Genomic DNA, 22,125 nt, shown 5'->3' on the forward strand with positions numbered 1-22,125 from the left:
TATTGGGGCGTTTTTAGTGTCTTCTACTGTGAAGACCGATACAAAATATTTGTTCAACGTCTCTGCCATTTCCCTGTTCCCCATTATTAATTCCCCAGTCTCATCCTCTAGGGGACCAACATTTACTTTAGCCACTCTTTTCCTTTTTATGTATGTGTAGAGACTCTTACGATCTGTTTTTATATTTCATGCTAGTTTATTATAGTACCTTTGCTATATTCTTCATGATTTTCTTTCATACTGCTGGCCCTAGTTTTTTCATGAATCTTTTTAAGGTGGGTTAATTTCTTTCTTTATCCCCAGAACGCTTTGATACGTCACTCTATTCATCTCATTTTTGAAGATCCACACTCCGATCTCTCATCATTTGCCGACGTTTCTGCCATTTCATTTGGGCCATATCTGTCTTTCTAAATAAAATTTAAGCCTTTCCTGTTCAGCTTCCTTATTTTTGAACCAGACGGTTAATTTGCTGTTGTCATCTTTTCTTGAACTCGCGCATCAACTGTTCACAATACAAAATCAATCAGCACTGCATTTCTTGTTAGATAAGAAACACGCTGATCAAGGAAGGAACCCTGGATGCATTCTAAAAACTGTATAGCTAGATGACCTTAGTGTGTGGCAGGATAATAACAGGGATATTATGCAGAATAATGCACAGCGTGCAATAAAACAGGACAATAATGAAACTATTATATATTATATGGGATAATGCTCAGGCTATGCTGTCAGGATGTATAATAATGAAACAACAGTATTATATAGGATAATGCACAGAATCTGTTAGTGTCAAAGAATCATAAATCACAGAAGGAGCCCATCGACTATGTGCTGGCTCTTTGAAAAAGCTATCCAATTAGTCCCACACTAGCTCCTCCTTTGAAGGCCTCCCATTGCTAATTTACTGTTTGACCCGATAATCTTTGTTTCCATTCCACCTGGGCCAGATCTCTTTTCCAGTCCCTAAAATTAGCGCCGTTCCAGTTCAGTATCTTTACCTTTGATCGTTCTGTGTCCTTTACATAACTACTCTAAACCTAGTCGTGAACAGTCTTTGCTCCAGTCATTGTGTTGCTCACTCCAGTCATTCACTGAACAGAATGGAGGGTTGTAATTTCTATCCATAGTTTTACTGGGACGTGCTCAAATCGCCAGTGGTTGAATTGCGTGATTTGTCCAGCAGCAATTGAGGGGTTTATTTTGCTGACTGATGTCGGGAGTGTCACAGACTCCATGCAGTATTCCTCTCTGCATCTGTTTTTTTTCTTGATCAACAGTACCGCAGCTTTTAAAAAAAAAATGACATCTCATTCTTATTTCAGAAAGGAAACATTTTTATTGTTGACTACGAGATGCTGACTGGGATTCCAGCCCATTCAATCAATGAAAATCAGCAATATCTTGAAGCGCCAATGTGTCTGTTGTATTCGAATCCAGAGAACGAATTAATTCCCATTGCAATCCAGGTAGAGTCTGCCGCTCTCCCCGTTAACAGCGAATCTGTTTCTAAGTGTGTTTTTGGTTCTGTTGCCCTCCCTCTAGTCTCTGGGGTTTTCTCTGTTTGCTACCCATCTTTACAAATATCTTCATGAACTTGTTGCACATCATTGCTTAGTATTTTTCTATCTTTGTGAATGTGTTTATTTCCCTTTCTTGTCAACCAAGTCTCTCTCTCACTCTCTTAGTCTATCAATTTATTCTCTCTCTGTCTTTGCTTATATTTCTCCACTCTGCTCTCTTTTCTTTATCTCTCTCCTCTCTATCTCTTCTCCTTTCCGCGATTTCCCTCCTATCTCTGTTTATCTCTCCCCTTTGTTTGTTTCTTTCTGTTCATTTCCCCCTCTCTTTCTGTTTATCTATCTCTTTGTCCATCTTTTTTCTATTGGTACCTCTCTCTTTTCCTCACTCTGTCCTTATCTATCTCCTTTCTCTGTTTCTCTCCCTCCCTGTTTCTGTCTCTCTTTATGTCCCTGTCTCACTCTCTGTTTCCCCCTTGCTGCTGATCTCTCTCTCTTTCTCTCCCTCTGCCCCATCTGCTGTCCTTTCTATGTCATCTCTCTCTCTCCCTCTTTCACTCCCTCTGTCATCCCCTCCCCGTTGTACTCTCTAACACTCTAATACAAAGTGGTAAGTGATTTTACATCAATAGTCGTTCTCTTCTGCGCTCTTAACACAGGTGTATTTCCTCAAAAACTATATAATTTCTAATTCGTTTTGATAGTTCGCTGTTAATTCATGTAGTACTTCGTGTGTTATGTACAACCAACGATCTTTTACCAATATCGATTAGCGGCCCGGCCCGGAAATTGCCGCGGTCCCGGCCTGCAAGACCATCAGCAGGCCGGGGCCATCAGAGGGAGCAGCGTGCGGTGGCATACCACTACAGGGAGCAGCGCGTGCTGCTGCAGGAGAGCGATGGCTGCAAAGTCAGGTCGCTGATTGCAGTGCGGGCAGGCACAGCATGAGGGGCATAGGAGCGGCAAGAATTTGTAAAGGGAAGTGACCGGGGCCCAGGAGAGGCATCAGTCTGGGTCCCAGAAGAACCGAGGGTCCAGGGGCAGCACGGGCCAGCCCACACTGCGACATGTGTGCGCACTAGGTGCGTGCAGCAGAGCAGGTCTCCAGTCGTCTTGGGTAATCCTTGTCACTGGACCAAGACCTAGCTCTGTCAAGCCCTTGTCATGGCTGGTGTGCAACGGCCACCACACTTTAAAAAAATCCACGCACAGGCATCTTCCACCCTCCAAGATGTAGTTCGGGATCTGGAATATTAGATCTTTCATTGAAACACCTGTGTACTCATCCCTTTTTGGCGTGGAAGCAAGTCATCTTCGTTTTGAGGGACTGCCTATGATGATGATGATGACTCATTAGATTTACTCCATTTTTTGGGAGAGGTATTTTTAAATTAATATTTAATATCAGCTGAATTTTTACTGAAACTTTACTCCTTGCTCGACATTATCACTCAGGAGTGACAAGGTTTTAAGTCAAACAATAAATTGGGATTCCCTCCTATCCTTTATAGTTCCCAATGCCTCTCTCCATAAATTAACATTTCCACCGCTATCTATTGATCTACACCTTTTACCCTGTCACGTTCTTGCCTCAAGCTTACAGTAAAAGTCACTTGTAATGACTATAATTTCTGTGATTGACAGATCAAACAGGAACCAGGACCCCAAAACCCGATTTTCTTTCCGAATGACAGCAAATATGACTGGCGTCTTGCCAAGATCTGGGTTCGACATGCTGACACACAGCTTCACCAGCTGGTCTCACACTTGCTGAAGACACACCTATTTGCAGAGGTCTTTTCCATCGCAACATTACGAAAGCTTCCAAATGCACACCCTATTTTCAAGGTACTTTCAGATGAAATGCAATCACCCCTGTATACTGTATTTTAGAAACCAGAGTTGGAATCATTCCCACTGCTGTTCTGCACATTCCGTCCCTGTTCTGTGTTGAGTATCTGATTTCTGGCAGGGTTTCCGTTGAGGCGCTACAACTGTCCTTGGCAACTTTGGCCGAGGGAGAGGATAAATCAGCTCCTGTCCCTGGTCAGCACTGTGAATTCTGTTGGAAAGTGCACGTGTGACGATAGGATTAGTTGAACATACTGTCAACTCTCACTGACCAGGATCACACGGAAAGAATGGAAGCACCAGAGGAGGCCAGGACCTGTGGAATGCAACCCAGCAAATATCCACGCCTCTGGGGGAGGGGGTAATTCGATAGAATTTATAGCACAGAAACAGGCCACTCGGCCCAACTGGTCTTTTATGCTCCACATGAGCCTCCTCTCACCTTACTCCCTCTAACCCTATCTGCATACCTTTCTATTCCTTTCTCCCTCATGTAATTATTCAGCTTCCCCATAAAGGCATCTATGCTTTTCGCCTCAACCATTCCCTGTGATAATGAATTCCACTCTCTGGGTCAAGAAGCTCCTCCTGAATTCTTTATTGGTGACTATCTTATATTTATGGCACCGAGTTAAGGGCTCTCCCACAAGTATAAACATCTTCTCAGAATTGGACAGACCATCAAAATTCTTTCGATGTTGTTTTTCTCTCTCTTTCTTAAGAACGAGAACTGGTGATGCACAACAGAGACTACCAATGGGAGCAACCCTTCAAAGTAGCTGTGCAACATCAAAGCACTCTGGCCAATCACAGTGTGAAGGATACAAGGCCGATATATGTGCGAAGATACGCTATAATTAAAATTCTTTCATCTTTCAGCTTCTCATGCCTCATCTGAAATTTACCTTAAACATAAATACTGCAGCAAGGAAACTCCTCATAGCAGAAGGTGGAGTGTTTGATCAGGTGAGTGAGCTATTTTACATTTTTGGTGAAAATAATTGAAATGATACAAATGTGGCCGACACAAGACCAGAAGAATTAGGAGCAGGAGTCGGCCATTCGGCCCCTTGAGCCTGCTCCGCCATTCAATGAGATCATGGCTGATCTTCTATCTTAACTCCACTTTCCCGCCCGATCCCCATATCCCTTGATTCCCTTAATATCCAAATATCTATCGATGTCTGTCTTAAGTATACTCAACGACTGAGCCTCCACAACCCACTGGGGCAGAGAATTCCAAAGATTCACCACCCTCTGAGTGAAGACATTTCTCCTCATCTCAGTCCTAAATGGCTGACCCCTTATCCTGAGACTGTGACCCCTGGTTGTAGACTCCCCAGCCAGGGGGAAACATCCTCCCTGCATCTACCCTGTCGAGCCCTGTAAGAATTTTGTATGTTTCAATGAGATCACCTCTCATTCTTCTAAACTGTAGGGAATATAGGCCTAGTCTACTCAATCTCTCCTCATAGGACAATCCCTCCATCCCAGGAATCAGTCTGGTGAACCTTCGTTGCACTCCCTCTGTGGCAAGTGTATCCTTCCTTAGGTAAGGAGATCAAAACTGCACAATACTCCAGGTGTGGTCTCACCAGGGCCCTATATAATTGCAGTAAGACAGCTTTACTCTTATATTCAAATCCTCCTGTAATAAAGGCCAACATACCATTTGCTTTTTTAATTGCTTGCTGAACCTGCATGTTAACTTTCAGTGATTTGTGTACAAGGACACCCAGGTGCCTCTGAACACCAACATTTCCCAGCCTCTCATCATTTAAAAAATACTCTGTTTTGCTATTTTCCTACCAAAGTGGATAACTTCATATTTCTCCACATTATATTCCATTTGCCATGTTCTTGCCCACTCACTTAGCTAGTTTATATCCCCTTGAAGCTTCTTTGCATCCTCCTCACAACTTACATTCCCACCTAGCTTTGTATCATCAGCAAAACCCCTCACCCAAATCATTGATATAGATTGAATAGCTGAGGCCCAAGCACCGATCCTTGCGGCACCCCACTAGTTACAGTGTTATGATTAAATGTGATGGGACACCTGACAGAGCAAATTCTAGCACGAGAAATGTATACTGTAATTGGTGTAAGAGTTGTGACCTGTTAGAGATTAAGGGGCCGAAATTGCCCCTTTTTTTAAGGGCCGTTACCGTAGTAATGGGGTGGAAATTAGTTCCCGCCCGGTTGGGGCGGCCTCAACGACGATCGGAATATTGCACTCCTAATTTCTGCAGGCACAAAAGGTTAACGCCCTGCTCATCCGGGCAGGTCATCACCGTGCGCATCGCCTGATCATCGCCCCGGAACAGACATTGCCCCGGAATCGTCTACCGAATGCTTGTCGGTGCCAGCGACAGTTTTTTCTGCCGCTGTCAAACCAGCAATCTGAACCGCCAGCGATATCTAAAGACGCGCTGTGGTTGCCACCATTGTTGTCGGCCAAAATTTGCTTCTGGGTTGAGACCTTCTACGTTTTGCGTCTGATACAGCCTTCACCGATTACTGGGCCTCAGTTTGCGCAGCCTGCAATACCCAACCTTACTCCAATAGCTAGCATTAGCAGAGTAGCCCACTGCTTGCGAGTAATGGGCTAAGTCCTGGCAGTGGACGATGGCTCGCAGAACAGAGCGGTGCCGGCTAATACAGATTGAGAGAAAGGGACACAGGGTGGCACACCCAGATAGAGAAGGCCATGGAGATGGTCATGGAGAAGGTGTGGAGATGGGCATGCAGTGAGGAGGAGGGGCAGGAATGCAGACACCCAGAGCCAGAGCGACAGGGACATGGAGAGGAGAAGGCAGCGGCAGGCAGACGTGCAGCAGCACCAGGACACAGAGGGTCGGGAGCAGCATGACCAGGAACCAGAAGGGGATGAGGAAGGAGGCAGAGCAAGACGCAGACACAGATGTGCAAGTGTCTTCCGACAACTGGTTTCTTACATCAACCTCAATGATGACCAGTGTCTGAAGAGACTGCGATTCAGGAAAGTCGTAGTGACGGAATTGTGCCATCTCCTGCAGACAGCCTAAAACAAAGCTGAGGACCACTCTTATCAATGACGTCCAAGGTCACCATCACCCTGAATTTCTACCCACTGGATCTTTCCAAAGAGCCCCAGCAGACATGTCCAACATATCCCAGTTTGCCGCGCATTGCTCCATTCATCAGGTCATAGACGATCTGTACAATAGGAGGAGGGGCTGCATCTCATTTCCAATGACCAGAGGAAGCAGTTAAGAGCAATCAACTGGCTTCCCCCAGGGTTCAGGGCACGATAGACTGCACCCACGTGGCATTGAGGGCGCCGCTGAACCAACCGGAGATCTCCCAAAACTGGAAGGGATACCACTCACTCAAAGTGCAGTTGGTGTGCGACCACAAACGTCAAATCACAGCCATTGATGTTCGCTGTCTTGGCAGCAGCCACGATGCCTTCATCCTGCGGCAGACCGGTGTGCCGGGTCTGTTTCAGCCGCCAAATGAAGGTAGTGGCTGGCTCCTAGGGGACAAGCCCTTCCACACTATGCACCTGGCTCCTGACTCCCCTTCGCAACCCCACCACTCCTGCGCAGCAATCTTACAATGAGTGTCATTCGGCTACCAGGAGCATCATTGAGCAGACCATCAGAATCTTGAAACTGCGATTCTGCTGCCTGGATCTCTCAGGACGGGTCCTGCAGCACTCGCCTGTCTGGGTGTCCCTATTCGTCATCGTCTGCTGCATGCTTCACAACCTGGCAATCATGAGGGCACAGCCATTGGCCGACGACGTAGCCATAGTACCTGAGGAGAAGCAGCAGGAGGAGGTTCCGGGGCCACGCAGGAGTCGGCCTCATCATCTGGATCCTGCAAGGGACATCCGGGACCGTCTCATTGCTGCTCATTCCCAATAAGTTGATCGCCACTTCCAGCTTCCGCTGTGCATCCCATGCCCACACCAATGAGCCCTTCCACACATCATTTCCCACTGAAATCAGACACAGCAACAGATACTAAAGTTTCCAATCAACATTCATAGAACAAAAACGTGCATCAAAATAAACATTTTCCTTCACCCATGTGAATTTCCTTATAGCCCCTTTTACGTTGACTTACTCTAGAACTACACTGCAGTGTCTCCACTGTGGCTGCAGCATGGCTGCTCTCCAGACACTATAGATGTCCTTCAAGGTCTCCCCCGACCAGCTCTGGCCCTCGAAGGGCTGGCTGCAGGCTGGGCCGCCTCATCCTCGGCACTGCCTGTCTGTATTGGCTGGGTGCAAGCCATCGCTGGTGGCAATGACGGAGTGGCAGGGCAGGGGAGCACAGCAGTTCCTGCTCCAATGAGCCAGCACCACTCCTCTGGAGCAGCCCCTCAGCATCCCCACTAATCTGCTGCAGCACAGTTAGGTGGCCTGCTGCGACACCGCGAGATCCCCGGAGGACCGTGGTGGACCCAGTGGTGATGGCAGCAGTCAGAGCTCGTGGTGGCATCCAGCTGGGACTACATGAGAGCAGTCACAGACTCGATGCCATCAGCCACTAACTGCATGACAGCAGTAAGGCACTGCGTGGCATCTTACTGAGACTGCGTGAGAGCAGTCTGAGCTTCCACGCCAGCAGACATCCTCTCCATTACAGCACTAAGACATTGCGTCGCTTCCGCCTGTGCTGCAATAGCAGCTGCCACATAGCCCATGGCACGCGTCCTGAGTCCTGGGAGCCCACCATCGTCTGCACACTGCAAATGATGGGCTCCATGGTCTGCAATGCGGGAGGCGGACTCCTTCATGCTCCTTACCACTTGCGACAGGCTCTCGGGTACCCTTGGCATTGCCCCGAACATGTCAGAGCGCATGGCCAGCACCCTTTGTGTGAATGCCTCCCCATCGAGGTCCTTATCTAGTCCTGTGCAGCAGAACCCCCGCGCGAAGTCATCCTCTGGGGAGTTGGCTCCCGAGGTTCCCTTTGCCCTTGACCATGCTTCAGCCCGCTAGGTCCCGGTGCATCACCCAGTGCAGACCCCTCTACTAAGCTAAGCTGTAAAGAACGTGTACTCCCAGTATCTGAGCTGGTGCGTGCGAGGGTGAGAAGCAGTGACGAGGTGCTTGGATCTGTCTCTTCCTCGGCATCCTCCTCCTCCCACATTTGCTCGCTGGCCTCACTTAGCTCTGGGGGACAGACACAGGTTGGTCCGCCTCCGAGGCATCATCTGCAAGTGTAAATGGGACTAAATTGGCATAAAGGTGAGGGAGGGGGGCCCACCATGCAGCAACCAAGATGCACACATTACTGACCATGTTACTGATAGGCGTCTGTCAAATTTCGTCCAGATGGCATCAAAGAAAAGGCTTCGCTTATCAGTGTATGGCCGGGTTCACGACCCATGAGGCTGGCACTGACATCGCATGCGGCGGCTCGGTACGCTGCCGGTTTGCACCTCCGCTAACTCCCACGCAATTCTGCGGAAGGTGATAGAACCCACCCCCCCCCAGCCGGGGGGCTATCAGGATGCGCAAACAATGCAAATTTCTCCCACCCAAGACCCTGGTGCTGTGGGTGATGTTGTACCTCACTGCATGTTCCAAATACTGCATCATATTTATATTATGTCACTCCAGGCATTTTCCACGGGAGGGATTGCAAAAGTCCAAATCCTGCAACGGGCTTTGGCGCAGACTACCTACGCATCTCTGTGTCTCCCAGAAGACCTGGCCATTCGAGGTGTGGAAAAGCTACCCAACTATCATTATAGGGATGATGCACTGAAAATCTGGTTCGCAATCAACAGGTGAGAGTCCTTCTGCTGACACAACTCCAGCCATTGAAGTAATATTCATTCAATATCCTGCATGTGATATCCGGAGAAAAGGGGCTCATCCATCAAGCTATTGATCAGCTAAAGACAACCGTAACAAGGAAAGATGGCTTATGAATTTGACCCTGGTGATTTCTGGAAAAACAAATGTGTATGTAGACCTATTGCTGATCAGTCTCTCTCTGCCTCACCTCTAGCCCCCAAACTCCTGCTCTATTATCAAGGTTGTTCTGTTCCTCCTTGGGTCCAGATACCGTGTCTTACACACTCCCTCCTCCCCAGATCCTCACTATGTTCAAACCAAGACTCATCCGACCATCTCCTACTCCTCCTGCACGAGGACCTCAAAGCTGTGGAATTCATCACTATTCTCTCAGCCTTCCCTTCTTGCTGCATCCTGATTTACCTCCCCTTCTCTCCCACTCCTCTTCTTCGGTGCTGTGCTGTAGGGAGGGAGGGGAGGCGAAAAAACGTTAACGGTTAGAACAAAATGCCACAGGTATTACCAATCTACGCAGTCCCCAGATGATTATTAAAATCCTGGAGAGATATGGACACTGCAAGTATTTTGCTTTTCTTTAATCAGGCTCACTTTGCTCATGAGATCCACCTCCTGCCCCTCTGATCCCTTCCCTACCCACCTCCTGCCCCTCTGATCCCTTCCCTACCCACCTCCTGCCCCTCTGATCCCTTCCCCACCCAACTCCTGCCCAGTGCCCACTCAACCACCTTCCCGTTCTCCTAAACTCATTGGCATTGTAACTGGTTCCCTCTGTACTGGTAGCATCAGCACTCCCTCCCACAACTCTTTTGTCCTCTCAAGTACTGCCCCATCTGTAACCTCCTTTTCCTCTCCAAGGTTCTTCAACCATCTCCCAACTTTCTGCTCATCTTTTCCACAACTCTGTTTGAATACTTTTAGTTTGATTTGCGTGCAGTCCCTGCAACTGAGCCCGTCCAACCGAGGTCACCAATGATCTACCTTGTAGACCGCGATCGTGGAACATAATCCTTCCTTGGCCGCCTCGACTCCCTGCAGCATTCAATGTGGACCATCCTCGGTCCCTCGATTCCCTCATTGGTCCTCAGCATCATGTTGTGGATCAGCCTGAATTTTCTCTAAATGAATACTGTAAAGACCAACATCATCATTTTCAGCCCACACCAAAATCTCTGTTCTCCTGCTTTTGACTCCATTTCCACCCAGACTGCAGCCTCAGTGTCCTGTGTGTCCCAGAGCTGAGCTTCAAACCTGATATTCTGCCCAACACCAGCACTGCTTATTTCCACCTCCGTCATGTCACCCATCTCTGCCCCACCATAACCCCCACCACAGCCCAAACCATAAACCCCACTTCAGAACGGCCAGACTCAATTTTGTTTAAAATCTTCCTCTGCTCCCCCAAGCTCCACAACAACATCAAAATGCATTTAATTAGCACCTTGAGGGAAGTGTAATCAGACAAAGACTGACACCAAGCCAAAGAAGAAGATATTCGGAGGCATAACCAAAAGACTGGTCAAAGAGATGCAGATTTAAGGAGGGTCTTAACAAAGGAGAGGGAGGCAGAGAGGCAGAAAGATTTCAGGAAGAAACTCCAGAGCGTGGGGCTTAGACAGCTGACAGTATGACCGTCAATGGTTGGTGAAGGGAGTGGGGGATGTACAAGGGGCAAGAATAGAGCGACGGTCAAAGGATGGGGTTGGATCGGGGGGGGTGTTGGGTGGGGTGTGGGCAGGGGGAGCTGGGTGGAGGGGATGGGGGTGTGGACGGGGTTGATATCCTGATTTAGCTGACCTGGCACAGCACAGCCGCGACATCCTCCAATGCAGCTTTACCGTTCACGTCCAACTCAAAACAGCAACGCAGCTTGTTTGAATTCTGAGAAACAAAATCGGCCAATCTCAATGTGATTGGGGAGAGGTCAAGGTCCCCCGACCGACCCGTTCTCCCACCCACCCACCGGCTCTGCCACTGACAAGAACCAGAGTTGGAGGAAGGCATTATTCTTAGAGGGTTGCAGGGCTGGAGGAGATTACAGAGGTATGGAGCGGTGTAGGGGCTGGAGGAGGTTACAGAGATAGGGAGGGGTGTGGGGCTGGAGGAGATTACAGAGATAGGGAGGGGTGTAGGGCTGGAGGGGTTACAGAGATACAGAGGGGTGTAGGGCTGGAGGAGATTACAGAGATACGGAGGGGTGTAGGGGCTGGAGGAGGTTACAGAGATAGGGAGGGGTGTAGGGCTGGAGGGGTTACAGAGTTACGGGGGGGGGGGGGATGTAGGGCTGGAGGAGGTTACAGATGTAGAGGGATGTACGGAGGATGTTAGAGGTAGGGAGGGATGTAGGGGCCGGAGGGTTTACAGAGATAAGGAGGGGTTACAGAGATATGGAGGGCTGTAGGAGGTTACAGAAGTAGGGAGGGGTGTAGGGGCTGGAGGAGCTACAGAGATAGGGAGGGGTGTAGGGCTGGAGGAGGTTACAGAGGTAGGGAGGGGTGTAGGGGCTGGAGGGATTACAGAGATAGGGAGGGGTGTATGGGCTGGAGCGGTTACAGAGATAGGGAGGGGTGTAGGGGCTGGAGGGGTTACACAGATAGGGAGGGGTGTATGGGCTAGAGGAGGTTACAGAGATAGGGAGGGGTGTATGGGCTGGAGGGGGTTACAGAGATAGGGATGGGGTGTAGGGGCTGGAGGAGGTTACAGAGATAGGGAGGGCTGTCGGGGCTGGAGGAGGTTACAGAGATAGGGAGGTGTGTAGGGGCTGGAGGGGGTTACAGAGATAGGGAGGGGTGTAGGGGCTGGAGGGGGTTACAGAGATAGGGAGGGGTGTAGGGGCTGGAGGAGGTTACAGAGGTAGAGAGAGGGGTGTAGGGGCTGGAGGAGATTAGAGATACAGAGGGGTGTAGGGGCTAGAGGAGGTTACAGAGATAGGGATGGGGTGTAGGGGCTGGAGGAGGTTACAGAGGTAGGGAGGGGTGTAGGGGCTGGAGGTGTGACAGAGATACGGAGGGGTGTAGGGCTGGAGGAGGTTACATAGGTAGGGAGGATTTAGGGGCTGGAGGAGGTTACAGAGATAGGGAGGGGTGTGGGGCTGCAGGAGATTACAGAGATAGGGCGGGGTGTAGGGCTGGAGGGGTTACAGAGTTACGGGGGCGGGGGGGCGTGTAGAGCTGGAGGAGGTTACAGATGTAGAGGGATGTACGGAGGATGTTACAGATGTAGGGAGGGATGTAGGGGCCGGAGGGTTTACAGAGATAGGGAGGGGTTACAGAGATACGGAGGGCTGTAGGGGCTGGAGGAGGTTACAGAAGTAGAGAGGGGTGTAGGGGCTGGAGGAGGTTACAGAGATAGGGAGGGGTGTAGGGACTGGAGGGATTACAGAGATAGGGAGGGGTGTCGGGGCTGGAGCGGTTACAGAGATAGGGAGGGGTGTAGGGGTTGGAGGGGTTACAAAGATAGGGATGGGTGTCGTGGCTGGAGGCGGTTACAGAGATAGGAAGGGGTGTAGGGGCTGGAGGGGGTTGTAGCGATAGGGAGGTGTGTACGGCTGGAAGAGATTACAGAGGTAGAGAGGATGTAGGGGCTGGAGAAGGTTACAGCGATAGGGAGGGGTGTAGGGCTGGAGGAGGTTGCAGAGGTAGGAAGGGTGTAGGGCCTGGAGGAGGTTAAAGAGGTAGGGAGGGGCGAGACGTTGAAAGGATTTAAACACATGGATGACCATTTTAAAGTTGAGGTACTGGGAGCCAATTGTAGGTCAACGAGCATGGAGATGATTTAGGCCTCCACCTAGTCCAAAATGTCACCACCTGAATACCTCTTTCATTCAACCCCGCTTGCCCATCTCTCCAATCCTGGCCGGCCGATTTTGAGTATCCTTTTGAGACATGGTTCAATATCCTCATCCTCAAATCTCTTCATGGCCTTACTCCACCCTAACTCTGTAACCTTTTCCACCCTTATGCCCAGTCCTGAGCCCGTTCTGCCTCTAACTCTGGCTAATATGCTATTCCCTGTTCGATGGCCGGCCATAAAACCCCTCCTCGCTTCCTCTTTTGAATCAAAGTTTCAATCAGCTCTCCCAACTTCCCACTCATGCTTCGCCTTGCCGTTCCTTTTCCCACGGTAAAGATGTTATCGTGTTGTTTCATTGTGGAGCCCCATGGTCCCATAGATGGGATTCCATAATGTTGCAACACCTGATTTGTACAGTGCTAGTCTTGGTGGTGTTTTCCAACAATAGGCCTTCGCCTTGAACATAGATCTCTGAATGGATAGAAATTCTGAGCAAAATACATACAGATGCAGATTCCTTCTTCTTTCAAAGGTTTGTAGAAAGCATTGTTGACGTCTACTACAAGAATGATGCGTCCGTTCAGGATGATTCCGAAACGCAAGAGTGGGTCGCAGAAATCTTCACTGAAGGATTCTTGGCAAGACCATCATCAGGTGTTATTTTTGAAATGTCTGATTTTCAAAAATATTACTTTAAAAAGACTTGCATTTCTATAGTGCCCTTCACAACCACAGGACATCTCAAAGTGCTTCACATCCAATGAAGTACTTTTAGCGTGTAGTCACTGTTGTAATGTGGGAATCGTGGCAGCCAATTTGCGCTCAGCAAGCTCCCACACACAGCAATGTGATAATGACCAGATAATCTTTTTTTTTTTAATGTTGATAAATATTGGCCCCAGGACAAACTTCCCTGCTCTTCTTTGAAATAGTGCCAATGTGATTTTTTATGTCCATCGGAGAGGGCAGACCTTGGTTTAAGATCTCATCCGAAAGACGGCACATCCGACAGTGCAGTGCTCCCTCAGCCTAGATATTTTTGTGCTCAAGTCCCTGGAGTGGGACTTGAACCCACAACCTTCTGACTCAGAAGGCGAGGGTGCTACACACTGAGCCACAGCTGACACAGTTTATTGTTAATCGGCCACTTATATCAACAAAAATCATCCACAATAACCATCTTTGGGGTAACATGATTAGCATCAAACTATTCTTGTGTACTGTTATTAACCATTAGCTGTCAGCTTAATCAAAGTTGTCTAGGCTGCACCCTGGGAGCAGCTATGTTGTGCAGAAGTTCACATTCAGTGATGCCAGAGCACCACACTCAAATTGTTATTCCAGAGGTGATGACACATAAGATGACTCCTCCAATTATAACATAAGCATGTTCTCACTGGAGGAGAAGGTTGAGAGATGATACGATTGCTGTTTTTAGGATTCTAGATAATGTCGACCACAATGAGTTGTTTCAACTTGTCCAGAACAGTCAAAGCAGAGAACATGGCCAGTGCTTGAGGGGAGGAAATTCAAAATGAATCAGTGAGCGAGTGGTCGATCTATGGAACAGGCTCCCGACGAAAATGGTGCAATCAGTTTGTATTGATTCATTCAAATGCAAAATAGATTGATTTATTTCAGAAATAACATTTTAAGATCCAGTATCTGAGTGATTTGAGACATGACGTGTGGTGAGAGTAGCTTGCTCGGGAGGAACAGGTGATTTTGGACCTCTGAGTCCCAAAGCTTTTTACCTCTGCGGGGGGGGGTTTCCTCATGTCATAGCCGGGGCTGTTGTAGATTCATTGTTAGAGATTGATCGCTGTGATTAGTCAATAACTCCATTATCGTTGTATCATGCAACTACCAAGATGGTGGAAGATGAACTAAATGGACCGTGGTATTTTTCGGTCTAGAAATTCCTATGTTGCTATAAAATATTGGAACAAGGAAATACTAGTAAAGGCACCCACTCTACCTAACATTTAGGATTATGTGACAATTGAGTCGAATAATCTTCAGTATGACAGTGCCATCCAAGGCAGTGGGCTGTTGTCGTCCATTTTGACAATGTTGCAGTGTTCATGGTGAATGGCATATTCGTGTCCTGTCAATTCCTGTTACATCTTATATATTCTCTCTCCAGGTATCCCAACATCATTCTGCACTAAAGCAGATCTCACCAAGTATCTGACCATGGTCATATTCACCTGCTCTGGCCAGCACACAGCAGTAAATTCTGGACAGGTAACCTTGTATTTACAACAGTAACAACTTGAATTTATATATAGCAACATAGTAAAATGTCCCAAGGCACTTCACAGGAATGTTGAGCCACATAAGGAGAAAATCTTGGTCAAAGAGGTAGGTTTTAAGGAGCGTCTTAAAAGAGAGGCGGAGAGGTTTAGGGAGGGAATTCCGAAGCTTAGAAACATAGAAACATAGAAAATAGGTGCAGGAGTGGGCCATTCGGCCCTTCTAGCATGCTCCGCCATTCAATGAGTTCATGGCTGAACATGCAACTTCCGTACCCCCTTCCTGCTTTCTCACCATACCCCTTGATTCCCCTAGTAGTAAGGACTTCATCTAACTCCTTTTTGAATATATTTAGTGAATTGGCCTCAACAACTTTCTGTGGTAGAGAATTCCACAGATTCACCACTCTCTGGGTGAAGAAATTCCTCCTCATCTCGGTCCTAAATGGCTTCCCCCTTATCCTTAGACTGTGTCCCCTGGTTCTGGACTTCCCCAACATTGGGAACATTCTTCCTGCATCTAACCTGTCTAACCCCGTCAGAATTTTAAACGTTTCTATGAGGCCCCCTCTCATTCTTCTGAACTCCAGTGAATACAAGCCCAGTTGATCCAGTCTTTCGTGATAGGTCAGTCCCGCCATCCCGGGAATCAGTCTGGTGAACCTTCGCTGCACTCCCTCAATAGCAAGAATGTCCTTCCTCAGGTTAGGAGACCAAAACTGTACACAATACTCCAGGTGTGGCCTCACCAAGGCCCTGTACAACTGTAGCAACACCTTCCTGCCCCTGTACTCAAATCCCCTCGCTATGGGCCTTGGCAGCTGAAGGTACGGCCACCAATGGTTGAGCGATGGAAATCAGGGCTGTTCAAGTAGCCAGAATTAGAGGAGCACAGACATCTCGCGGGATTGTGGGGCTGGAGGAGATTACAGGGATAGGGAGGGGGTAAGGCCATGGAGGGGTTTGTAAACAAGGGTGGTAACAGAAATAAACCTACGTACTCAACAGAAAGCACTGAATTCTGGGCAGTGAACTGACACTGCACAAACACCATCCTTACAATACAAGAAAATGCGAACACAATCTACAATTTGCAGGCTTTCACAATCTAAGCTTGATGTCACCAAACTGCGATTTCTCTACTGATCGCCTCCTCGATCCTGCTTTATGTTAACCTTGCTAGGGACCTGCACTGTGGGACTCAAAAGCCAATAGATAAATAATTCCATTCATGCGTGTATGGAATTCTAAACAAATTCACATACAGCAGAAAATGTGTTTGGTTCACATATCAGCTAATTATGACTCAAGTTTAATTTTTTATTTGTTCTGGGATGTGGGCGTCACTGGCAAGGCCAACCTTTATTGCTCTTCCCTAATTGCCCTGAGAAGGTGGTGGTGAACCGCTACAGTCCGTGCAGTGACGGTAGCGGTTTGCTACAACCGAGTGGCTCGCTGGGCCATTTCAGAGGGCAGTTAAGAGTCAACCGCATTGCACACTTTGTCAGAATACAGAAACTTCTGCTTCTTGCACGTTTATACATGTATTATCAACTTAAACCAGTAACCGCATGTGGCATGAATTCCGTTTTTGCTTATCAGTCTCAGGAAGAAACCAGCTGATAAGCTAAATAAGGTCGTTCAAAATGAGCGATCTACACATCCTGATAGAAGCTGTGGTATGTTTTGATCTCATCCAATCACACGATGCCTGCTTTTAAAAGAATGATACTTGCCAAGCATCGCATGTATGTGTGGGCACAGGGATGGTCTCCCAGCACCTGCACCAGATGGAAAGGATGTTGGAATCCCTAGCCTATTCGGTACCATAGAGGAAGACTGGGGTGTGAGACAGCTCCAAGCACATCTCCAGGTGATACCCCAGGCACAAGGGCCCAAAGATCAGTCAGTGCATTCATCATGGATGTGAATACTGTAGCTATTGTAGAAAGTGATCTCTTTAAGGTTTCGAGCTCATGGGGCTGGGATACAGGCCTGCAGATTTTGGGCTTTCTGGGTCGGACTGCAACATTCCGCACCCACCCTGACATCTGGTAGAAAATCCGACAAGCAGGCACCTGGTGCGATGGGCATAGACCTGATGAGAGAGGTTTCTGGCTTGATGGGTGAGGGCCTGGGGGGATGGGAGAGGATCTGGGGGGAGGAATCAGGACCTGTGGGGAGGGTGGAGACCTGCGGGGATGGGAGAGGACCTTTGGGGAGGGCGGGAACCTTTTTAATTTTTTTATTCATTCACGGGAGGTGGACATCGCTGGCAAGGCCAAGATTTATTGCCCATCCCTAATCGCCCTTGAAAAGGTGGCAGTGAGCTGCCTTCTTGAACCACTGCAGTCCGTGTGGTGAAGGTGCTGCCACAGTGCTGTTGAGTAGGGAGTTTCAGGATTGTGGCGTAGCGATGATATATGTTCAAGTCAGGATGTGTGTGACTTGGAGGAGAATTTGAAAGTATGGATGTTCCCATGTGCCTGCTGCCCTTGGCCTTCTAGAGGTTGTGGGTTTGGGAGGTGCTATCAAAGAATCCTTGATGAGTTGCTCCAGTGCATCGTGTAGATGGTGCACATTGCAGCCACGGTGCGCTGGTGGTGGAGGGAGTAAATGTTTAAGGTGGATGGGGTGCCGATCAAGCGGGCTGCTTTGTCCTGGATGGTGTTGAGGGTGCAGAATACCCGACCTCTGACCCGCTCTTGTAGGCACAGTATACCTGACATCTGACCCACTCTTGTAGGCACAGTATTTATGTGGCTGGCTCAGTTAAGGTTCTGGTCATTGGTGACTCCCGAGCTGCTGCTGGTGGGGAATCTGTCGATGGTAATGCCATTGAATGTCAATGGGAGTTGATTAGATTCTGTTGTTGGAGATGGTCATTGTCTGATAATTGTGTGGTGCAAAAGTTACTTGCCATCTTTCAACCTCAGACTGGATGTTGCTGCATGCGGGCACAGACTGCTTCATTATCTGAGGTACTGCGAATGGAACTGAACACTGCAATCATTAGCAAACTGCCCCACTTCAGACCCTATGATGGAGGGAAGGTCATTGATGAAGCAGCTGAAGATGGTTGGTACTAGGACACTGCCCTGAGGAACTCCTGCTGCGATTTCCTAGGGCTGAGATGATTGACCACCATCTTCGTTTTCTGCTAGGTATGACTCCAGCAGCAGAGATTTTTCCCTGATTCCCACTGACTTCAGTTTTACTAGGGCTCCTTGCTGCCAATGTCGAGGGCAGTCACTCTCACCTCACCTCTGGAATTCAGCTGTCTATGTTTAACCAAGGCTGTAATGAGGTCTGGAGTTGAATGGTCCAACTAGGCATCGGTGAGCAGGTTTTTGGCGAGTAAGTGCCGCTTGATAGCACTGTTGACGACACCTTCCATCACCTTGCTGATGATTGAGAGTAGGCTGCTAGGGCGGCAATAGCCGGATTGGATTTACCCTTTTTTTGGACAGGAAGTACCTGGACTCTCGACTCTCCAGCCAGGGGAAATAATCCCTCAGTATCTATCCTGTCAATCACCCTCATAATCGTGTATGTTTTATTGAGATCATCTCATTCTTCTAAACTCCAGAGTATAGGCCCAATCTACTCAATCTCTCCTCATAGGACAACTCTCTCATCCCAGGAATCAATCTGGTGAACCTTTGTTGCACTTCCTTAGATAAGGAGACCAAAACTGTGCACAGTACTCCAGGTGTGGTCTCACCAAGGGGCCCTGTGAAATTGTAGCAAGACTTCCTTACTCTTGTACACCAACCCCCTTGCAATAAAGGCCAACATGCCATTTGCCTTCCTAATTGCTTGCTGTAACCGCATGCTAACTCTATTTCTTGTACAAGGACGCCTGAATCTCTCTGAACACCATTTAATAGTTTCTCACCATTTAAAAACTATTCTATTTTCCTATTCTTTCTATCAAAGTGAATAACCTCACATTTCCCCACATTATACTCCCATCTGCCAACTTACTGCCCACTCTAACCTGTCTATATCCCTTTGCAGGCTCTTTGTGTCGTCCTCACGGCTTACTGTCCCACCTAGCTTTGTATCATCAACAAATTTGGATACATCACACTCAGTCCCTTCATCTAAGTCATTAATCTAGATTGTAAATAGTTGAGGCCCCAGCACTGATCCCTGCGGTACCCCATTATTTACAGCCTGCCATCCTGAAAATGATCCTACTCTCTGTTTTCTGGTAGCAGCTGTAAAGTGGCAGAATGAATTAACGCAGTTATCAGACACGCATGTAGTAAAGGCAGTGTGGGTTAATGGGGGGATTTTAACTTTCATGTAGATTGGGATAAGCAGATGAGCTCATATCAGAAAGGTAGCAAATTTCTTGTGTGTGTTCAGGACAGTTTTTTGCAACAATATGTCCTAGAACTAACAAGGGGGCAAGCCATGTTATATTTAATAATGAGTAATGAGCCAGATTTAGTTAACAGTGTAACGGTGCGTGAACATTTATCTAATAGTGATCATAATATGATCGAGTTTAATACGGTGTTCAGAGGGACCTGGGTGTCCTTGTACACGAATCACTGAGAGTTAAGATGCAGGTATAGCAAGCAATTAACAAAGAAAATGGAATGTTGTCCTTTATTACAATAAGAGTAAAAATGTCTTACTGCAATTATATCGTGCTCTGGTGAGACCACACCTGGAGTATTGTGTAGTTTTGGTCTCCTTACCCAAGGAAGGATATACTTGCCATAGAGGGAGTGCAATGAAGTTTCACCAGACTGATTCCTGGGATGGGAGGATGATCCTATGAGAAGAGATTGAGTTGACTAGGCCTATAATCTCTAGTTTAGAAGAATGAGATCTCATTAAAACATACAACATTCTTACAGGGTTTGACAGGGTAGATGCAGGGAGGATGTTTCCCCTGGGCTGGGGAGTCTAGAACCAGGGGTCACAGCCTCAGAATAGGGGGTCGGCCATTTAGGACTGAGATGAGGAGAGATTTCTTCACTCAGAGGGTGGTGAATCGCTGGAATTCTCTACCCAAGAGGGCTGTGGAGGCTCAGTCTTTGAGTATATTCAAGACAGAGATCGATAGATTTTTGAATATTAAGGGAATCAAGGGATATGGGGATGGTGCAGGAAAGTGGAGTTGAGGTCGAAGATCAGCCATGATCTCATTGAATGGCGGAGCAGGCTCGAGGGGCCGAATCCTGCACCTAATGTTTATGTTCTGATGATGATGAAGGCGTGTGGGATGTTGACTGATGGCTATAATTCTGTCTGACTCTGTCAGGCTGTTGCTTCAATAGTCTGTGGGACAGCTCTCCCAATTTTGGCACAAGTCCCCAGATTTTCGTCAGGAGGACTTTGCAGGATCGACTGGGCTGGGTGTGCCTTTGCCGTGTCTGAATCCAATGCCTAGGTCGATGCCGTGTGGTTTTATTCTTTATAGTAGCTGGGCCATCTCAGAGGTCAGTTTAGAGTCAACCACATTGCTGTGGATCTGGCGTCACGTATAGGCCAGACCAGGTAAGGACGGCAGGTTTCCTTCCCTGAAGGACATTAGTGAACCAGTTTGGCTTTTATGACATTCCGATACCTTTATGCTCATTATTACTGATACTAGCTTTTTATTCCAGATTTTTGTTCAATAACTGAATTCAACTTCACAAGCTGCCACGGTGGGAGTTGAACGGACATCTGCCAGATTATTAATCCAGGCTTCTGGATGACTGGTCCAGTAACAGAACCACTATTCTACCGTTCCTGTGCTTAGCGGGGTGGGTAAAGAGCTGGTGGGATGGGTGAAGATCTGGTGGGATCTTTCCAAAAGGGATTGGGGAAACAATGATCAGCTGAGTCACCCTGGAGCACAGCTGGAAGATTTCCTGATGACAAACTCAAGATTGATGTCCGTCGCAGCTTAGCTTGGGGATGGTTCTGGCAATCCCGATAATGTTTACTGCAATGGGACCAAAGATTTGGTGAGAAACCTCCCATTCTTGAAAGGCATTCAGGCACCAACCCTGTTGCTACATGGATTCAACTCAATTTATTTCATCTCCAGAGGGAAAATTATGTTATATATCTTATGATTTTGAAAAGGCAGTTGCTTTAAAAACACTGTAGTCGGTGTATTCTTTACTTTAGGCCACTCTTGTGTGTGGGGTGTTATGTATTTAAACCTGTAAATACCATGTCTAACCACCAAAGGGCTTATCCCTTGGAGTCCCAAGGGATCTCACAATCCCTTGGGGGCACCTGTGTATAAGGAGGCCTCACAGGCTGGAGAGACACTCTGAGATCTGTAATAAAGGACTACGGTCACACTTACTTTGAGCTTGCAGTATCTAGTCTGACTCTTTATCCAAGACTTAACATGGGGGATGTGTAGATGGAGACGTTTGTGTGTTTAGGCAAACGGCCAGCTGTTCCACGTTGATCTGTCGGCCAGTTATTGTTGCCATAGTGATGACTAGATGAATATTAATCAAGTGTTTGCTTTCTTTCCCAGTTTGATTGGGGCTCCTGGATGCCAAACAACCCGAGTACCATGCAGAAACCCCCACCCACTGAAAAGGGCAAAGTTGGAAAAACAGATATCTTTTGTACATTACCAGGAGAAGGGTCAATGGCCATAGTGCTTGCAACCATACACCTGCTCAGTAAAACATCGCCCTCTTCAGTAAGTATGAGCAATATCCTCTCACCAATACAGAGAATAAGTTACAATTAGACCCCCGCCCCTTTAAAACGATAAGAATTATATTTATAATTTAATTCCCCTGCCTCTGGCATATTTCTGTTAGAGGTAATTTGAACCATTAATGAAGTGTGCTAATCAGTCCTAGATCTGATAAGGACTGGTGTTTTAGGGGCAGAGGAGTAAAAGTGCTCATGTCC

At 47.7% G+C, this 22,125-nt stretch overlaps 1 protein-coding gene and 1 long non-coding RNA gene across 4 annotated transcripts in view; one reads left to right on the forward strand and one right to left on the reverse strand.

The window, feature by feature from the left end:
• Positions 1-22,125, reverse strand: part of LOC139232681 (uncharacterized) — a 106,932-nt gene that overhangs the window by 70,593 nt on the left and 14,214 nt on the right. The window lies entirely within an intron of this gene.
• Positions 1-22,125, forward strand: part of LOC139232680 (polyunsaturated fatty acid lipoxygenase ALOX15B-like) — a 50,830-nt gene that overhangs the window by 24,288 nt on the left and 4,417 nt on the right. The window contains exons 7-13 of the mRNA XM_070863149.1: positions 1,326-1,469; positions 3,165-3,368; positions 4,251-4,337; positions 8,990-9,159; positions 13,512-13,633; positions 15,126-15,226; positions 21,737-21,907. Coding sequence (XP_070719250.1) covers positions 1,326-1,469; positions 3,165-3,368; positions 4,251-4,337; positions 8,990-9,159; positions 13,512-13,633; positions 15,126-15,226; positions 21,737-21,907 — 999 coding nt within the window. The remainder of the gene's footprint in view (positions 1-1,325; positions 1,470-3,164; positions 3,369-4,250; positions 4,338-8,989; positions 9,160-13,511; positions 13,634-15,125; positions 15,227-21,736; positions 21,908-22,125) is intronic.

The sequence above is a fragment of the Pristiophorus japonicus genome, chromosome 20 (assembly GCF_044704955.1).
Source record: "Pristiophorus japonicus isolate sPriJap1 chromosome 20, sPriJap1.hap1, whole genome shotgun sequence".
In the NCBI taxonomy this organism is placed as follows: Eukaryota; Metazoa; Chordata; class Chondrichthyes; family Pristiophoridae; genus Pristiophorus; species Pristiophorus japonicus.